The sequence below is a fragment of the Ahaetulla prasina genome, chromosome 14 (assembly GCF_028640845.1).
Source record: "Ahaetulla prasina isolate Xishuangbanna chromosome 14, ASM2864084v1, whole genome shotgun sequence".
Lineage (NCBI taxonomy): Eukaryota > Metazoa > Chordata > Lepidosauria > Squamata > Colubridae > Ahaetulla > Ahaetulla prasina.
Window position 1 is genome coordinate 898126 of NC_080552.1, and position 19455 is coordinate 917580.

The following is a 19455-nucleotide window of genomic DNA, read 5'->3' on the forward strand; positions in this document are numbered from 1 at the left end:
AAGGTGGCCACAACCTTACTGGAAAGGACTTGGTATAGAGGCCCATGGGGGGGAAATAGAAGTGACATACCTATATAGAGTGCAAAAGCTGCCAACAGGAATGAAGGCTGACACACCTGTGCCATGGTGGGTCTCATCCAGGCACTGTAAAAAGAAAACCACCACCAGTTGTGCAATTTAAAGTTTCTTAAAATGCATCTCAAAGATTTCAAAGGGGAAGGTTGCAAACGTTGTTGTAGCTTGACATGTTTTACCCTCCCCGTGAACGACCCCCTTACAAAGCAGCATGCTGGTCGAGCAACCACATCCGTGTATCCATTCATGCTTTGGGAGAGGTCAGGCTCAGTAATCATTTCAGAAGCGAGCGCTCTCACAAACTCAGGCATAAAGACCGGCTGGCAAAGTTAGGGTTCCTAATCGGAACCGTTGCTCAAGGCAATATAGGAAAGTGAAGCCAACAGGACATCAAAACGAACAGAGCAAGCAGAAATCCATTTTTAATTGCTTTTCTTAGAAAAGCAAACTGTGGACGAATACATTCACTTCCTGAGTTTTTGCCTCTGGTTTAAACAATAAAATGTATAACCAGGATCCACAGGTAGCCCAAATCCCCAGATCCTGGTGCAAAAATGTCTAGAGGTAAATGTTAAGTTTTGGAAATTTCCTTGAAGAATAGTGTAAAAATGAGGAATGCCAGTAATGGATTGCCAAAACTAAGTGGACCATTTAGAAATTCCAAACATTTCACAATCCAGGTTTTACTATTCTGACTTCATGGCTTAACTAATTTTTTTCCAGTTCTCATATTTCAGAGTTATTATAATGCAATTGTTACCCCAAAATGCTCTGTTGTGCTTTGAGTTATTTGATAAAAACAAGGTATCTCTCCAAATGCACACAAGGAAAGAAAAAATTGGGAAACGGAGAACGGGTAAAGGAAAATTATAGCACTGTAAGCAGTAAATACAGTCAATGGATCCTTGTAGATAAAGGTTCACCCACCTCTATTCAGGAGTCGACGTCCTCGTGATGTATGTTAAAGAACAAGTTTTTGCTGGATTATCCTGATTTTATCCCTTGAAGGTAGGAGACGTCCGGAAAGAAAGAGGCGTGACAGGTATCAGCTTTCCACAGTTGCTTCAGAAGGAGGCTAAATTATGGTTGGAGGATGACCGTAAGCCCTCATTTGAATACTCAGGCAAATCTCCGCACATCAATGGAAGCCATGTCAAAATAGATACCTCTCGTTTAAAGGCACCACTCCCAATCGGCAGTATTTATGCTTATTTATCAGTGGTTCCAAAGTCCACCATTTGGAACATGGAGTTTCTCACATTTTGAAAAGGAAATGATGAAATGATGACATTCAAATGTCTTCCTATCACACCTACAGTATGTTAGTCAGATGGTCAAAGTCAATAGAGGTGAACATGTTATATAGTTTGGGGATACCAAAGCAAGCTTTGGATTGCAAAATTCTCTTCTGCCTTTTGGAATGAAGAGGACATTGGGGCATTGAATGGACCTTTGCTCTCTTTTGAAGTTGTGTTAATATAATCAAGTTCCTTATGAAGAAAACTGTAAATTTTTTGAAGTTTTACTCAAAAAGCAATCCAAATGCAATTTGTACTGATATCTAGTCTACCCTCCAGTAGGGTAGACTACTTAGACAAAGACCCAGCAATATCAGGCATTGCTTTGAAGGTGTCATCAATTTCAAAGGTTTCTTGGGATTCAACTACTCTGAAACCAACCGTTATGGTACTTAAGAGCAAAATTCTGTGGGGATTTTGGCAAAGGTCAGTTAAGACAGAGGCCAAGAGAAGCAGGAATATCAATCTTCTTAAGTTCCTAACGGTTTGCAATAATATTTTAGAAGACAAGAATTAGATGGAATGCATGTGCCTGTAAATTAGAAAAAGTCTCCCTTAACTTAATAGGGTTGGTGGTTCTTGTGAGGTTTTTTTTTGGGGGGGGGGGGAAGCATTAGCAAAGAGATACTACAGCATTTTACTGCTTGTCCCAATTATTTGTCTACACCTGCAAACAGGGGAAACTATCTTAAAACTTGCTAACCCTTTGACGTCTGCATTCTCTTTGCTTGACTTTCATCTACTTGCTGATAATAAAGATATTCAACAGTTTCAGAGCAGGTTGGCCTGGTTTATCTTGGCTTCAGGGAATTCCAGCCTGGCCAGTATGTCCTCATTCTTGGACAGCCCCTCCTAGAATGCCCTGCCATTCTCTGGGTCATGTTGGCTTCTCTTTGCACATGATTAGCTAACACTGCTTACAGGTAGCCTCAATTTTGTTGAATTTTTCTGTAAAGCAGTAGGGAAATCCATCTACTTGATCATCTACACTACCATACTGGAAGCAAAAGAAAAGAAAAAAAGAACAATTGATTGAATGAAACTGATTCCAAATATGGATTCTGAAGTGTAGGAAATGGCATGAAGCTAACTAGGTGGGAACTGATGCAAGAGGCATCTAGATTTAAATCCTACGTACATTGCAAATATCTAGAACATGAAGTAAAGGTGTTAAGAACACTTCCGATGTGCTGGAATGCACTGAACACCTGTGGGACTGACTTGGCTGTGGGCTACAGATGCCCCGGGCCAAAGCCTTATGCTTCCTGCCTCAGATTTTTACTCCAACTCCAGATTGGGGCAAAGTTAGCGACTAGCTTTAGCCCAACCCTGCCAGAAGACACAGGGAAGATAATAAATTGATTCATCACATTCCACTAAGCCTGTATGGAATTTATTTATTTCTCACATTTCTATCCTGCTGTAATAAAACCATAACAACCAAGTAGAACACCCATGGTACAACATTCATAGAAACAGTACAATACCCCAAGGTAAAAATGTAAGTTAAAAATGGCATAACAAAATCAGGAGGAAAGCTCTCAAAAGTACTATGTCTTTAAAAGTTTCTGAAAAAGGCTCTGATCTCCCAGGGGGCTGTTCAGCAGCATCAATGCTGCCGTGAAAAAGCAGCACCTTCTTGTGATAGTCTCCATCTGAAACTGTGGGATCAATAGTAGTTTCTGTTTGACCTAACAGGCCTGCCCAATACCGGTGGGACGAGGGGATCCTGGAGCAGAGCCATAATGGGCTTATGGGTGAGAAGCAGTTCCTTCAATTGTACCCAGAAACCAATCAGCAGCCAAGTCCACAAATTACAGTAATGGATTCCCAATGACCACACCATGAAGTTTTTCAGGTGTTTCAATATCACTTTTAATTTGAATATCATAACTGCCTGAAAGCTCAAGAGTTCACCAGAAATTGACAGGATTGTATCATCTTGTGAGATTCTGATTTTTTTTAAAAAAAAAAATGGAGCGGAATGACATATTTGATGACATCATGGTTTCAAGAATACAAATGAAATAATCTCTGATCAACCGAAGTCACCAGAAATCAACCGTAGTTTAAATCCACCTGACTGAGCAAACCCATCATAAGACCTATTATTTCTAGTACCAGTTAAACAGGATTCCATTTGGCTAAGACGAATCAGGCAGGGATTCTAAAGGAGTCCTTACACCATTATTTATTTTGATAATGTTCACAAATGTGAAACAATAATAAATATTCCAAAATCTTACAAAAGTCATAAATGTGCAAAGCATCACCATACATCATGTTTTCAAATGTACAAATTATTTCATAGTCCCAGTTAATGGTGCAAATTTAGAAACTTTGGGTGATAATATGCAGTGGGAATTAATGATAACACAGCTGAATTCACAAGTCACCATGGATTTTTATCCCAAAATAGATCTCTCATCTTACAATTCATAAAACATCCGATTAAGGAATTAGATTTATATTTCTGGTCAATTCCAAACAAAAGTTTATCAAAAAGTCCAAAGAGGGGGAGGGGAGGGGAGGGGAGGGGAGGGAAAAAGAGGATCAGAGAAGTCTTCTACTCCAACCCTCTGTCTAAGGCATCCTGGTCAAATGGTTGTCCAATCTTTTCATGAAAACCTCCAATGATGGAACATCCACAATTCCAGGAGGCAAGTTGTCCACTGATTAATTGCTTTGTCAGGAAATTTTTCCTGAGTTCCAGGAATTTAATTATTTGATTACTTTCGTGCTTGGTCTACAAGATGCACCCATTCTGACAGCTGGAAAAAAAAGAGCCATGCGAGCAAGCATGACTCAAAAGTAGCACCTCTTATCCCGCAGTGTTTAGCCAAGAAAACACTTAGCAATTTTCCGTGCTAGCATTACATTATACCAAGCGTCCCTTATTAGTTTCACACAATTATTTCAAAGTGAAATAAGAGTGCATGGTAACCTTGATGTGAAGACACTCACCTTCATTCGGAAGGTTGAAAGTTCAATCGTAGGCAGCGACAGATGTTTCTCTATCAGGGTGCAAAGAGAAAATATCTCCTGCAAACTCCATGTAGGCATCAGGAAGGGCATCCGGTCAGTAAACGCTCTGCCCTGTTTAGTCACCTGACTCCACCCGAATCAAGAGATTACAGGGTCATAAAAAGAAAAAACACTCAAACTGAAGTAAATGATAAACTCTTAAGGAACATGCAAGAAGACCTTTCCACTTCAGTTAAAAGGTAGGGTGGTGTGAGGTGTCTTGTCCTAAAACATATATTGGTTCTCCTCAGTGGTGTCAAGGGGAAATATATGAGGAAATGTGAGGCCAGCTCTACCTGTTTTGTATAGGCATGCTTGCAGCAAGACAGCCCATTGTTTTTTTATTTTTACATTCAGAGATTCTTATGGTTCACCTGCAAAAAATGAAAGTCCTTATTTCCTGGGGAGCAAAAATAGATTTTCCCTTTTGTTATGAGTTTTATTAATGTTATTTTATAAACTGCCTGTATATAAATAAACAACATAAACTTTAAATCTCTAGTCCTGATATACTGTTCCTGACAATACACTTATAGGTAAAATAATTGCTCCTTACTTCATTTCAGGAGACAGATTAGGAGAAATATTTATGTAGTATCTTTTTGCAACAGAAGCGTCATATATTAAAACCACAGGAGTTATTCTTAAAAAAGGCAAGGTTTAAATGTGTGAAGCTTAAAAAAAATCTCAGACTCTCTCTGAGAGAAAAAAAATAATTTGTTAACTATACAGTAGAAATCTATTGAACAAAAAGCAATCTATAAATTGTAATCTATAAATTAAATTACAAGTCTAGAATTGGGTAAGTAGACAATCATTATGCCTTTGTTGTACAAAGTTTAAACCAAGTGAAGTAAAAAACCATCCTTTGGTGGGGTGGTTCAATTTTCCTTTAGCGTAGTTTTCCAGTACATCTGCCACTCTATGGAAATATTTAAATCCTTTCCTGCTTTCCAGAATCTTGTTACCTGTCAGGCTATATGCTGATCTAAGAACTAATAAATCAACTGGCTTTGCTCTTGTGAGCAAAGCAAGAAAACTGCAACTCTTTTTAACTTGGATAATCTAAAAAAAAAAATGACTTTAATAGCCTGAGTTGTGATTTTCCCATTTTAATAAACATTTCAGTCTAAAAGGAGCGTGGAAAGTTGAATAATGCCATATTATTCCAAAGATATGGCTTGGATCTATTCACACATGGACTTTTCTAACAGAAACACAACAGACTTCAAAAGATGCTTTAAGGAATTTCTGCCCTGATGTCCAGTAAAATGGTTTCATCTATTAAGCTATTTTGAAGACCTTGGGCCACCACAGCGCCTACCCTACGGATCTGTTAGGCTAAGAACTGAATTAATGTATTAGAGCTTTCCTCAAGGGAAGGAAGAAAAAATGCAATTATAGACAGTAAATTACAAATATTAAATATTGTAAATGGATAAATAAATAAATCCATAGAACATCTTAGCAATTTTTACTACTGTCAGTTTTACAGTTTTTATATTTTTTGGTTTTTGTATTTTACAAGCCACTTAGAGAACTTTGGTTAGAAGTTAACAAAGAAATATAATATACTTAAATACATCAAAGTTTGCATAAAAGTAGTTGATTTAACTTGCTTGATGAAAGAGCCAATTTTTAATTGGCTCAATGTGTTTTTGTTGTATTTTTATTTTTTTTTTATTTTTTTTTATAAAAAGTTTTATTTTTACAATCATATCAAATAATTCATCCAATGTACAGTTATATACAATTAGTCGGGCTTGCCCAGTCACCACCCCCCTTTTTAACACTCTTCCCTCTTCTACCTTCTTCTACTTTCCAGACCTTCCTCTCCTTCTCTTATCTACATCCTCTCCTCCCTCCACCCTACACCTTCCTTCTCCCTCTTCTACCCCTCTTCCTTCCTCTTCTCCTCTTTCCTCCCTCCCCACCGTTCTAAAATGGTAACTGGGCAGACCCGACCCTGCATTAATTATATTTATACATCTTCAATAATCCCTGTACATTAACCATCACTCCATCTCTACCAAACCCCCCCCCAATTCCCCTCCCCCTTACCCCCCACCCCCCACCCCGACTTCCCAGAACAAAATGCAGGGTATTATTATTATTATTATTATTATTTAAATTTTTATACCGCCCTTCTCCCGAAGGACTCAGGGCGGTTCACAGCCAATTAAAATACACAATGATACAATAAATACAATTAAAATACAGTTAAAAAACTTATTGAATTGGCCAAGATTAAAATTTAGAATAAAAACCCATTAAAAAACCCATAAATTTAAAACTAACCCAGTCCAGCGCAGATGAATAAGTGAGTTTTAAGCTCGCGACGAAAGGTTCGGAGGTCCGGAAGTTGACGGAGTCCTGGGGGGAGTTCGTTCCAGAGGGCGGGAGCCCCCACAGAGAAGGCCCTTCCCCTGGGCGCCGCCAGACGACACTGTCGCTACCGACGGCACCCTGAGGAGTCCCTCTGTGAGAGCGCACGGGTCGGTGAGAGGTATCCGTAGCAGCAGGCGGTCCCGTAAATAGCCCGGCCCTATGCCATGGAGCGCTTTGAAGACGTTTCACCAACACCTTGAAGCGCACCGGAAGGCCACAGGTAGCCAGTGCAGTCTGCAGGATAGGTGTCACACGGGAGCCACGAGGGGCTCCCTCTATCACCCGCGCAGCTGCATTCTGGACTAACTGAAGCCTCCGGATGCCCCTCAAGGGGAGCCCCATGTAGAGAGCATTGCAGTAATCCAGACGAGACGTCACAAGGGCGTGAGTGACTGTGCACAAAGCATCCCGGTCTAGAAAGGGGCGCAACTGGCGCACCAGGCGAACCTGGTGGAAAGCTCTCCTGGAGACGGCCGTCAGGTGGTCCTCAAAAGACAGCCGTACATCCAGGAGAACGCCCAAGTTGCGCACCCTCTCCATCGGGGCCAATGACTCGCCCCCAACAGTCAGCCGTGGACTCAGCTGACTGTACCGGGATGCCGGCATCCACAGCCACTCCGTCTTGGAGGGATTGAGCTTGAGCCTGTTTCTCCCCATCCAGACCCGTACGGCTTCCAAGCACCGGGACAGCACTTTGACTTTGACCAAATCAAAACTAACAATCATAATCCAAAATAATTCCTAAATTATAATCTCTAGTCACACCACACTTAGTCACACTCTCAATTCCCCTCTCCTTCAAAAATATATCTAATACAAAATATTTCCTAAATTTTTCTCATATGCTATTCGATATTTTTTTATCTGATACTTATTTTGAATATAATCAATCCACATTTTCCATTCTAAAATATATTTTTCTAGTGTATAGTCTTTCAAGTAAGCGGAGATTTTTGCCATCTCTGCCAGATTTGATACTTTGAGTGTCCATTCTTCAATTGTAGGTATTTTTATTAACTGCAGTTTAACATTTAAAAAGTTTATAAACAGCTGCTTTGGACAGTGAGATGGGCAGCACTGAAATTTAATAAATGAAATAATAAAAATAGAAATAAAAAATGAAACTGCTTTCATTTATTGCAAATGTGAGTTGTCTTGTCAGGCTATATCTTGAAAGACTGCTTATAATCTTGTTAAAAAAATCAACTAAACAATTAAAGGCAATGAGCTTAACTGTTTAATTGATTTTTTAAAAAAGGTTTCTAAGCAGTCTTTTAGAATAAACATATTATTATTACACACAGACTCTAGTCAATTGGATAAACCCTGAAAATGAGGGATTTTATGTAATGTGATTTCACAGCTTAAAGACTGAAACACGTCTTTTAATGTGATGTCTTCTCTTCTGTGATTCAGAGTCCATACTGATTTCCTTCAGTATGTGTGCCACAAGGGCAGCCAGGCACAAGAGTGAAGGTTGGTGTTAGATATTGGATAGACTGACGTGGGGCCCAATCAGGAGGCTAGAATAGGAGCAGGAAAAATAAGCGTGCGTCAATGGCTGAAGCTACGGATAACTCCCATTTAAAAGGGGCTGCCGCAGCTCAGGAGATGCTATGCTGTACCAGAGCTGAATAAAGCTGTTTAAACTGACGGAGTCTCTATGTCTTGTGTCTTCCCCCACAATGCAACACGAGTTGGTGACGAAGGTGGGATCTGACCAAGGACAATAGACTCTAGGTTTGAACAGAAACGCCACATGGGAGCAACGGCCATCGAAACCGAACAACAGGCAATCAAGATATTGTTCATCATACCTCCTAGCCCGTTCAACCCTGCAGGAGAAGACTGGGACTCCTACATGGAGCGCTTCCATATGTTCCTGGAATCCAACGATTTACTAAGCCTGTCTGATCAGAGGAAAAGGGTGCTGTTCCTCACCCACTGTGGAGTCGCTGTTTTTAAAATGGCCAAGGCGCTAGACCCTGCCCCCCCCCGGCGGAATTAAGAACGATGAACTGGGCTACCTCATCAATGAGTCCGGAATACAACCCATTGCAGGGAAACTGAAGGCAATCAGGGAAGCCAACAAAACAAAACTGCAAGCTTTTCTAGGATTACTAAATTTCTACATTTTCCTGCCACAGAAAGTGACCATTGCTGAACCATTACACTGTTTACTGGACAAAAAGACTGACTGGACATGGGGATGAAAGCAAGCAAGTGCATTCAACAAAATAAAAACAATCCTAATGTCCAACAGCATATTAGTCCAGTACAACGAGACACTTCCATTAAGACTCAGATGCGACGTATCCCCATTCGGAATTGGAGCCATACTAAGCCACTGCATGCCGAATGGGAGAGAAGCCCCCATTGCATTTTATTCCAGGACTCTATCTAAACGGGAACGTTGTCTTACCTGAACGTCCCTTCTTGGAGAGGGGAAAACGGCCGTCAGGAATGGGTTAATCTCCTCGTTTGCTGATTGGACCGAGTCTTGAAAAATTTGTTGCTTATAGTCCCCGCCTTCTCTTCCCTTCCAGCTTTTTCGGCGAGGATCCAGGCGTAGGCCCTCGTGCAGTACTGAAATGAAAAAGAATTAGCGCACTCCCGCCCCAACCCCCTCTTGGACAGACGCCATGGGTGGGGCTGACGTTCCCTCTCCAAGAAGGGACGTTCAGGTAAGACAACGCCCTTCTCCATGTCGGGAAAACGGCCGTCAGGAATGGGACATACCAAGCTCAATGTCTTACCGGGAGGGAAGATGGCGGTCTGTCATTGTTGAGAAAGGACCGACTGCAGGACCCGTCTGCCAAACGCCGCGGCGGGCGGCGCACAGGAGTCCACCCGGGAGTGGCGAATAGACGAAGAGGGAGTCGACCAAGTCGCCGCCTGCAGATCTCATCGATCGATGCCTGGGCGCCCAAGCAGCCGACGGCGCGCGCTCCTGGTCGAGTGTGCCGAATATTGCGAGGTACCGGTAGAGACAGGTTTTCGAGGCCGTGGCTATCGTAGCCCTGATCCACCTGGCGAGAACCGATTTGGTCACTTTTAAGCCCATAGAAAGTGGTTGGAACGACACAAAGAGGGCCTCCGTTTTACGGAACGAAGCAGTACGATCAATGTATATCTTCAATGCTCTCCTTACGTCCAGAGTATGCCACACTTTCTCTAAGTGATGTCTGGGATTCGGACAGAAGTCAGGTAAAACTATTTCCTGAGCCCTATGAAACTGACTGTTGACTTTAGGGAGAAAGGTAGAGTCCAATCGTAATACCACTCTATCGTTGAAGAACTTGCAGAGATCTTGTCGCACAGACAGGGCCGATAGTTCTGATATCCTGCGGGCCGAGGTAATGGCAATTAGAAAGGCGACTTTGAGTGACAGGAATCGAAGAGATGATTCCCTCAACGGTTCAAAGGGTGTCTTGGTCAGAGCGTTAAGTACTGCATTCAATCGCCAGGTTGGGAACCGATGAACTACTGGAGGGTTGACATTAGAAGCGCCCCGAAGAAACTGTTGAATGTGAGGCTCTTTTGAGAGAGGAATGAGTGAACCGCATCTCAATATCGAGGAAAGCGCCGCCACCTGTCTTTTGAGTGTGTTGGTTGCTAGCCCGGCATCGAGACCTCGCTGCAGAAAAGCCAGAATGTCTAGAACTGAGGCCTCAGATGCTACTATTCCCTGGGGCGTGCACCAGTCAACAAAGACACGCCAAGTGGCCTCATAAATCCTCTTGGTGGAATCCCTGCGTGAGGCCAGCATAGTTGGGATGGCTTGGCATGGAACCTTTGCTTTAGTCAAGATGCCCCGCTCAATCTCCACACGGCTAGACGTAGCCATTGTGGATCGGGATGTAAAACTGGTCCCTGGTGGAGAGAAACCTGGTCGTCTGGTATCCTCCACGGTTCTCGTATTGAAAGAGACATCAGATCTGCGAACCAGGGTCTCCTGGGCCAGAATGGGGCGACCAATATCAACTCCGCCTTCTCCGTGAGTAGCTTCCTTATCACCCTTGGGATCAGTGGAATTGGCGGAAAGGCATATAGAAGGCCCGGAGGCCACTTGCTGCGGAGGGCATCCACTGCCTCCGCCCCCCGAGAGCGGAATCTCGAAAAGAAGCGAGGAACTTGATTGTTGGAGTGGGAGGCGAACAAGTCCACCAGTGGGAGTCCGAAGCTGTTTGTCAACTCCTGGAAGTTCTCTGGGGACAATGACCATTCCGCCTGATCGATGGTCTGACGACTGAGGGAGTCTGCCGTGCAGTTGTCTGTTCCCGCAATATGTTCCGCTTTCAAAGAGCGCAAGTGGGATTCGGTCCAATGACCGAGGGAGAGCGCTTCCGTCATAAGCGAGCGAGAATGAGTGCCACCCCACCTGTTTATATGCGCCGTCACGTTGTCCGTGAGCACAAGGACATCCCTGCCCCGGATAAGATCCTTGAATGCCAGAAGAGCCAGACGTATGGCCCGTAACTCCAGAAAATTGATGCCGTAATGGCATTCCGATGGAGACCACTTGCCCTGGGCTAGGTGTTGATCGAGATGTGCTCCCCATCCCGAAAGACTGGCGTCGGTGGAGATGACCACTCTCGCTGGCTCCCTGAAGACTGAGCCTCTGGCTAGCGTCTCCGGATTCCACCAGGCCAAAGAGTCGGCCACTTCCCGTGGAATGGTCACCCGACGTCTTGATGAACTGCGTCGTTTCCTTTGATGTGGCAAGAGGAACCACTGAAGAGGCCGACTATGAAGGCGAGACCAAGGAACAATGTCGTACGCCGAAACCATTTTCCCTAGAAGCTTGGAAAGTTGATCTAATGGAACTGTATGTGACAACCTAGATATACCGGCTAACTCAGCCAAATTAGCCTGACGGTCTGCCGACAAATAAACCATCGATTCGCGAGAATCAATTTGCGCCCCTAAATGTGTGATAATGGTAGAAGGAGCTAAGTGACTCTTATCCCAATTAATTGAGAACCCATGTGCTTGTAATATCTCTAAGGTTAAGGCTATATCCCTGTTTGCTGCCTCCTTTGAGGCAGACAAAATGAGAATATCATCTAGGTAAGCCTGAAGTCTAACTGGAAACCCCCTGATATGGGCTAATAGCACAGCCATGACTTTGGTAAAACCCTGGGGCGAAGATAACCCAAAGGGTAGAGCCCTATACTGAAAATGAGCACCCTGAAAGCAAAACCTAAGGAATTTACGGTGATCTTTCCTAATAGGAATGTGCAGATAAGCTTCCGTCAAATCAATGGAAGCCATGTAATCCCCCTGCCGGATGCACTCTAAGATGGAACGTAAGGAGTGCATCTTGAAGCGGTGGTACGCAATGAATTTGTTCAGGGCTTAAAGGTCCAGAATGGCTCTCCATCCCCCCGACGGTTTGCTGACTACGAAGAGTCTGGAATAGAACCCCTGTTTCTGTTGATCAATGGGGACCCTCTGAATGGCCCGGATAGAAAGAAGGTGACTAACCGCCGACTCCACAATGGAAGAGCTGGAAGAGCGGTTAGAAACAGGGCAAGTCAAGAAAACCGTCGGGGGGGTGGAGATGAACTCTAAGGCCAGGCCCTCTCTGATAGTCTGTAGCACCCACTTATCTGAAGTAGACACCTCCCATTGGGAATAAAAATAAGCTAGCCTGCCTCCAATGGGTAGATCCTCTAAGATATTATTTGAAGCGGTTAAATGGTTTCCCCCGTCCCCCCCGAAAGGGTTTACGGGAAGAGAATTTGGACCCTGTTCTGACCTGATCAGATCTCTGTGAGCTCCCTCTGTACGGTGAAAATCTTTGCCGACGCGACCCAGACCCTCCGAATTCCTGGCCACGAAAGGAGGCAGAAGAAGAGGTAGCCGAGGGACGAAAATAAGGTTGTTGTCTCAGTTCGCCTCTGCGCGACAAGGACGGTAGCACCTTTTTCTTATCCTTAGTTTCCACTAGAATAGGGTCAAGAGGAGCTCCAAACAACTTCGAACCTGCGTAAGCGGAAGAAGCCAATCGCCACTTGTTTCTAGTATCTGCCTTCCAATGGCGCAACCATAAAAGCCTCCGGGATGTAACCGTCGACCCAATCGACTTAGCTGAGAACCTGGCTGCATTAAGTGTCGAGTCAGCTGAAAACTCCAAAGCTGCGATGACCTTGTTAAGATCCTGGTGAGCCCTGACGTCCGACGTTGGTAACCGGCCCTGAAGTTGTTTGAGCCACATTATGGATGCTCTATTGAAAAATGAAGACGCTATTGAAGACCTGATGGCCCAGGCTGATGCTTGATGGGACTTTACCAGGGATTGGTCAGCCCTTTTATCTTCGGGACGAAGAGCCTCATTCTCTGGACCCGTCACATGTGACACCGTTGTAAGAGCGACTACTGGAGCATCCACTGTGGGTACTTGAAGAATGTTCTCTAGATCAGGAGCACAGTTATAGAACTTTTTGTCTGTGGCGCTGGGAAGAGAACCCGAACTAGGATGAGCCCACTGTCGTTGTACCACATCCACAAACATTTTAGGTGCCGGAATGGCCTCTGCCACCACTGTGGGTTCCACAAAGAGATTAGTTGAAGTGATGGGTAAGGATTGCTGATCCGTAGAAGGAGCCTGAGAAGCCCCCAACCCCGTGGTTGCCAATGCCTTGAATAAAAGGGAACGGAACATGTGGTGTTTAAAAAGTCCCACAAATGATGGTTGGTCAGGACCAAGGCCTTCGTCCTCCGACAAAGCCTCTCCAGCGTCCTCTTCTCCGGAAGAAGAGGCTTGGCCCTCCTCTTCCGAGGACTCCTCCCTCTGAGGTCTGAACCTTGTTGAAGCAGAACATGCAGGTTCCCTCTGCCTGTCTTTATGCTGGGGTCTAGAAGTAGATGCCATCTGGGATTCCCGATGCCGGGCTTGTGCCAACTCTTGGCGCACGGCCTGTTGAATCATCAGCCCAAAGGACTCAGGAAGTTGAAAAACTGGAAACGTTGGCAAGCCAGATTCCGGCAGAGGCCTAGCTGTTTCAGTCTCTATTGACCCAGGTACTGTTTGTCCTGTTATACCCCCTGAGGCCTCTTGAAGATCCATCTGCGACAGAGTACGGAATAATGGGGGGTTTCCCGTCTGAGCCCTATGCGGGGAAAATGATCTATCTGGGGACCAGGCCCCTGAATCCTGCATGGTTTGGATAATGCATTCTGGCTCTAAGGGAGGTGGGATTTTTTCCCTCCCTTGCTTTCTCCGCTTCTAGGGAAGGAGACCTGAGAGCCCTCTTGGAAGCTCTAGTAAAGGCCTTTTCTAGAGCCCTATGCCGCTTTCTTCAGCCCTCTCCCCTTTTGGCCCTGGGTTTTGATGCTTTCCGCCTTGGGAAACCTGAGGTCTGCTGAAGGGCCCTCACCCAGGTCCCCTTGGGCCCGGGCTTCAGGGATATATCCACCAAATCTGGTTGAGTAATAGTGGCGTCCTCCATTTTGAAAAATTCCCGCCAATTTGCTGCACCGGCCTACTCCCAAGATGGCCACCGAGAAGCCTGCTCTGAGGGAGTTTGCAGGATCAGGGCCCCACTGGCTAATTAATGGTTGCAATGAGCCGGCCACGCTGCTCTGGGGAAGTTTGCAGGATCAGGGCCCCACTGGTTCTTTAATTATTGCAATGAGCCGGCAACGCTGCTCTGGGGGAGTTTGCAGGATCAGGGCTCCACTGGCTCTTTAATGGTTGCAATGAGCCGGCAACGCTCACACAATCCCTTGTTTCAAAGTCTAGCCGCGCTTTCCAAACCAACCTTCCGTTTGCCTGCAGGGCGGGCCGCACGCGTCGTGGCTTCTGGCGCGGCACAGAACTGGCTCCCCTCGGTGATCCGGCACCACTCACGCCGCTTCTTCAGGCGGGCCAGTAAACTCCCAGGCAGCGAAACTCCCAGGCAGCGAACCTCCTGCCGGGAGGGAGCTTCAGGACCAGCCCGTGAGCCTCCGATAGCCGCCTTGACTCTTTGCAGCTGCGGTGTTAGCGCGTCGGGAACCTGCCCGTGAGCGCCTCACAGCTGACCGGCGGGCATGAAGCCGCCAGCTTCCCCAGCGGCTAGGGAGTCAGACGCTCCTCTTCTCCAGTAACCCCAAAAATATAACGTAAATTAAAAGAAATTAAAATAAATCCACTTGAAGCAACAATTAAACCTCTAGCCCAATAACTAGAGATTTTTAACACACGACTGGTCCGAAGCAAAACCGAGTCGAAAAAGCTGGAAGGGAAGAGAAGGCGGGGACTATAAGCAACAAATTTTTCAAGACTCGGTCCAATCAGCAAACGAGGAGATTAACCCATTCCTGACGGCCGTTTTCCCCGACATGGAGAATGGAACACAACTACAGCCAGCTTGACAAAGAAGTGCTGGCTGCCATTACTGGAATCAAGAGGTTCTATGAATATGTCTACGGAAGGAGGTTTGAACTAATCACAGACCATAAACTGCTCCTAGGACTCATCGCAGGTGACTGACCAACACCACACATGCTATCCCCGCGAATGCTGAGATGGATGGAATTCCTAGGCGCCTACAATTACCAGCTGGAATACCGGCCGGGGAAGTCGATTGACCATGCAGATGCCCTCAGCAGATGCCCGTTACCAGAACCAGTGGAGGACCCCGCACCAGCAACAACCACCCTGCTCATAGAGACTCTCATGAGCACGATAACTGACATCGCAAGAGCAACCGCGAAGGACAGAACTTTGGCGCAAGTTTTGAGTTGGGTTTTAAAGGGCTGGGCAGAGACTGTGGTAAGTGAAGAAGTCAAGCCTTTTAAGACCTGGCAAACTGAACTTTCAGGGTTGAGGGGGTGTTTGCTATGGGGGGACAGGGTCATCATTCCCAAAGCTTTAGAAAAGGACATTTTGGAAACATTGCATGAGAGGCACCCAGGAATAGTGAAAATGAAAGTGTTAGCCAGGAGTTATGTTTGGTGGCCAGGGATGGACAAAGAAATAGAAACATGGGCAGCCACATGCACACCCTGCCAGGAATCATGGCCAACACCACACACAGCACCCACACAACTGGGAAAGCCCTAAGACATCATGGTCCCACATACATATTGATTTTGCAGGGCCCTGCCAGGGGAATACATTTTTAATCACAGTCGATGCATATTCGAAATGGCTAGAAGTAAACCTGTCATCGACCACCACCAAAGCAGTCATAAGAGTCCTGCGGAGACTGTTCACAACACACGGGCTCCCAGATGTAGTAGTGCCCGATAACGGGCCCCAATTCACCGCGAACCAATTTGAATTATTCTTAGCTAACCAATGGATCAGACATGCACTGACCGCGCCGGAACATCCGGCCACTAATGGACAAGCTGAAAGATGGTCAGAACGACCAAAGAGACCTTAGCTAGAATGGGCCTCAGAGAAATCCAAGCTAAAATAGACAAACTACTAACAATGCAACACATAACACCGAGCACGACCACACACAGAAGCCCTGCGGAACTCTTAATGGGAAGGAAGCTGAGATCACAGTTAGACAGACTACACCCACAATATAATCCAGAAACACCAGTAGACTCCATCAGCAAATGTAGAGCATTTAAAGTGGGGAATAAGGTATACGCAAAAAATTACAATTATGGATACCAGCCCAAATAACACAAATTACAGGTCCCCTATCCTACAGAACAGAAACAGAGGACAGCCGGGGGTGGAAGAGACATATAGACCAACTCCGAGGGCGAATAGTTAGAAAGGAAGCCGAAACAAAGGGAACCCTCGGAGGAAAGAAGGAAACACCATACAGAAACCACAAAAGTAGGCCGGGCCCTACACCACACACAAAAACAACCCTCAATCCCAGAGAGAGCCAGCGGCTACTTAGCTGAGGTCCAGCGATCAGGTTCCGAAGCGAGAGGCAGCACAGAAATCCATCCAGAGAACGAGGTGACTAATATCCAAAAAGAACAAACCAGGCCCATAACCAGGTTCGAGACTGTTCCACAGACAGCAGGTGGAGAGATACAGAATCCAACCTGTCCAGCCAAAGCCGCCAAGCCAACTGAACTGCACAGGTCAAGTCGTGGCCAGAAGAGACCCGCCTACTTGCGGGACTACGTAGCCTAAGCAACATCAGATTGGACAGTGTCAGCCTAGAGGGGAGGGGTGTTAGATATCGGATAGGCTGACGCGGGGACCAATCAGGAGGCTAGAATAGGAGCGGGAAAAATCAATGGCTGAAGCCACAGACAGCTCCCATTTAAAAGTTGCTGCGGTGGCTTCAGCTATGCTGTACCAGAGCTGAATAAAGCTGTTTAAACTGACGGAGTCTCTGTGCCTTGTGTCTTTGCCCACGACTCAACAGTCAGGGTTAAAATTTCACATCTTGCCATTTTGTGCAAGCTGTATCTTCAACATCTTATACCCACTTTTTAAAAATGCATATTATTGAACTATGGTTTACTGCCAACCGTATGGATTTAAGGACTGCAGCCACAAACAAGACAATTTTCAGTGTGAGCATCCTCTAGTGAAAAGAGCTGTTTAATGCACCAATTTCAAAGACTGAAATTAGAATACTGGGAAAGCTAAGGGGAGAAGTTATGTACAGAATAATCTATTGGCAAAGATTTAAGCAGTTTCACAAGATCATAGATATGCCGTGGGCAGGAAAGATAAGTGTAAAAACAAGGAGATAAAACTTGCTTCTATGTGGAAGCCCTTCATACAATCCCTGGAATCAATCAAAAGGCACTTTTTCAAAACCTCTCACAAAAAGTAAGCATTTTCTCCTTTACTTAAGGAAAACCGGAATGCAGCCCTGTCATTTATAAGTCAAAAATAAAAGTCATTTCTCCATCAGACTTCAGGCAACAATCAGGATCAAAAAATCATAAGCTACACCTAACAAAAGGGAAGATGAGGGAATATCATATCATATCTGTTTGGTATGCAATTAAAGCCATTTGAATATTTTATGCATTTAGAAAATGCACCGCAAACGTTATTTTTAAAACAAAAATATTATTGTGAGAATAATTCAGACATCCTAAAAATATATTATCTACTACAACATTCTGGAACAGATCTTGCTATTACATTGATAGACTATAGGATGGTTTTCTCTTAAACATCCCTACAAGTTAACCGTGAGTTTGATTTAAATCGGCAAGCAAATAGTTTATTTATTTTATTTATTTATTTATTTATTATTTAAATTTGTATACCGCCCTTCTCCCGAAGGACTCAGGGCGGTTCACAGCCAAGTAAAAATACAATACAATAAATACAAATTAAAATACAGTTAAAAAACTTATTAAAATTGGCCACAATTAAAATTTAGAACTAAAACCCATTAAAACCCATTAAAACACTAACCCAGTCCAGCGCAGATGAATAAGTAGGTTTTAAGCTCGCGGCGAAAGGTTCGGAGGTCCGGAAGTTGACGAAGTCCTGGGGGGAGTTCGTTCCAGAGGGCGGGAGCCCCCACAGAGAAGGCCCTTCCCCTGGGTGTCGCCAGACGACACTGTCGCGCCGATGGCACCCTGAGGAGCCCCTCTCTGTGAGAGCGCACGGGTCGGTGAGAGGTATTCGGTAGCAGCAGGCGGTCCCGTAAGTAACCCGGCCCTATGCCATGGGGCGCTTTAAAGACATTCACCAACACCTTGAAGCGCACCCGGAAGGCCACAGGTAGCCAGTGCAGCCTGCGCAGGATAGGTGTCACTCGGGAGCCACGAGGGGCTCCCTCAATCACCCGCGCAGCTGCATTCTGGACTAACTGTAGCCTCCGGATGCCCCTCAGGGGGAGCCCCATGTAGAGAGCATTGCAGTAGTCCAGACGAGACGTCACAAGGGCGTGAGTGACTGTGCACAAGGCATCCCGGTCTAGAAAGGGGCGCAACTGGCGCACCAGGCGGACCTGGTGGAAAGCTCTCCTGGAGACGGCCGTCAAATGGTCTTCAAAAGACAGCCGTTCATCCAGGAGAACGCCCAAGTTGCGCACCCTCTCCATCGGGGCCAATGACTCGCTCCCGACAGTCAGCCGCGGACTCAGCTGACTGTACCGGGATGCCGGCATCCACAGCCACTCCGTCTTGGAGGGATTGAGCTTGAGCCTGTTCCTCCCCATCCAGACCCGACGGCTTCCAAACACCGGACAGCACTTCGATAGCTTCATTGGGGTGGCCGGTGTGAAAAGTACAGCTGGGTGTCATCAGCGTACAGCTGGTACCTCACACCGAAGCCACTGATGATCTCACCCAGCGGTTTCATATAGATGTTGAACAGAAGGGGCGAGAGAATCGACCCTGCGGCACCCACAAGTGAGGCGCCGCGGGTCGACCTCTGCCCGTCAACACCGTCTGCGACCGGTCGGAGAGATAGGAGGAGAACCACCGATAAACGGTGCCTCCCACTCCCAATCCCCCCAACCGGCGCAGCAGGATACCATGGTCGATGGTATCGAAAGCCGCTGAGAGGTCTAATAGGACCAGGGCAGAGGAATAACCCCTATCCCTGGCCCTCCAGAGATCATCCACCAACGCGACCAAAGCCGTCTCAGTGCTGTAACCGGGCCGGAAGCCGGACTGGAACGGGTCCAGATAGACAGTTTCCTCCAGGTGCAGGGGGAACTGATATGCCACCATACTCTCTACAACCTTCGCCGCGAAGCGAAGGTTGGAGACCGGACGATAATTA

The 19455-nt window shown here is 45.8% G+C and overlaps 1 protein-coding gene across 3 annotated transcripts in view; it reads right to left on the reverse strand.

The window, feature by feature from the left end:
* LOC131185003 (uncharacterized) overlaps positions 1–19455 on the reverse strand; it is a 136776-nt gene that overhangs the window by 89730 nt on the left and 27591 nt on the right. For 2 of the 3 annotated variants that reach the window (XM_058157016.1, XM_058157013.1), the window contains exon 2: positions 71–1150. In XM_058157016.1, coding sequence (XP_058012999.1) covers positions 71–386 — 316 coding nt within the window. In that variant the 5' untranslated portion in view covers positions 387–1150. The remainder of the gene's footprint in view (positions 1–70; positions 1151–19455) is intronic. The other variant, XM_058157014.1, reaches the window with a different exon arrangement.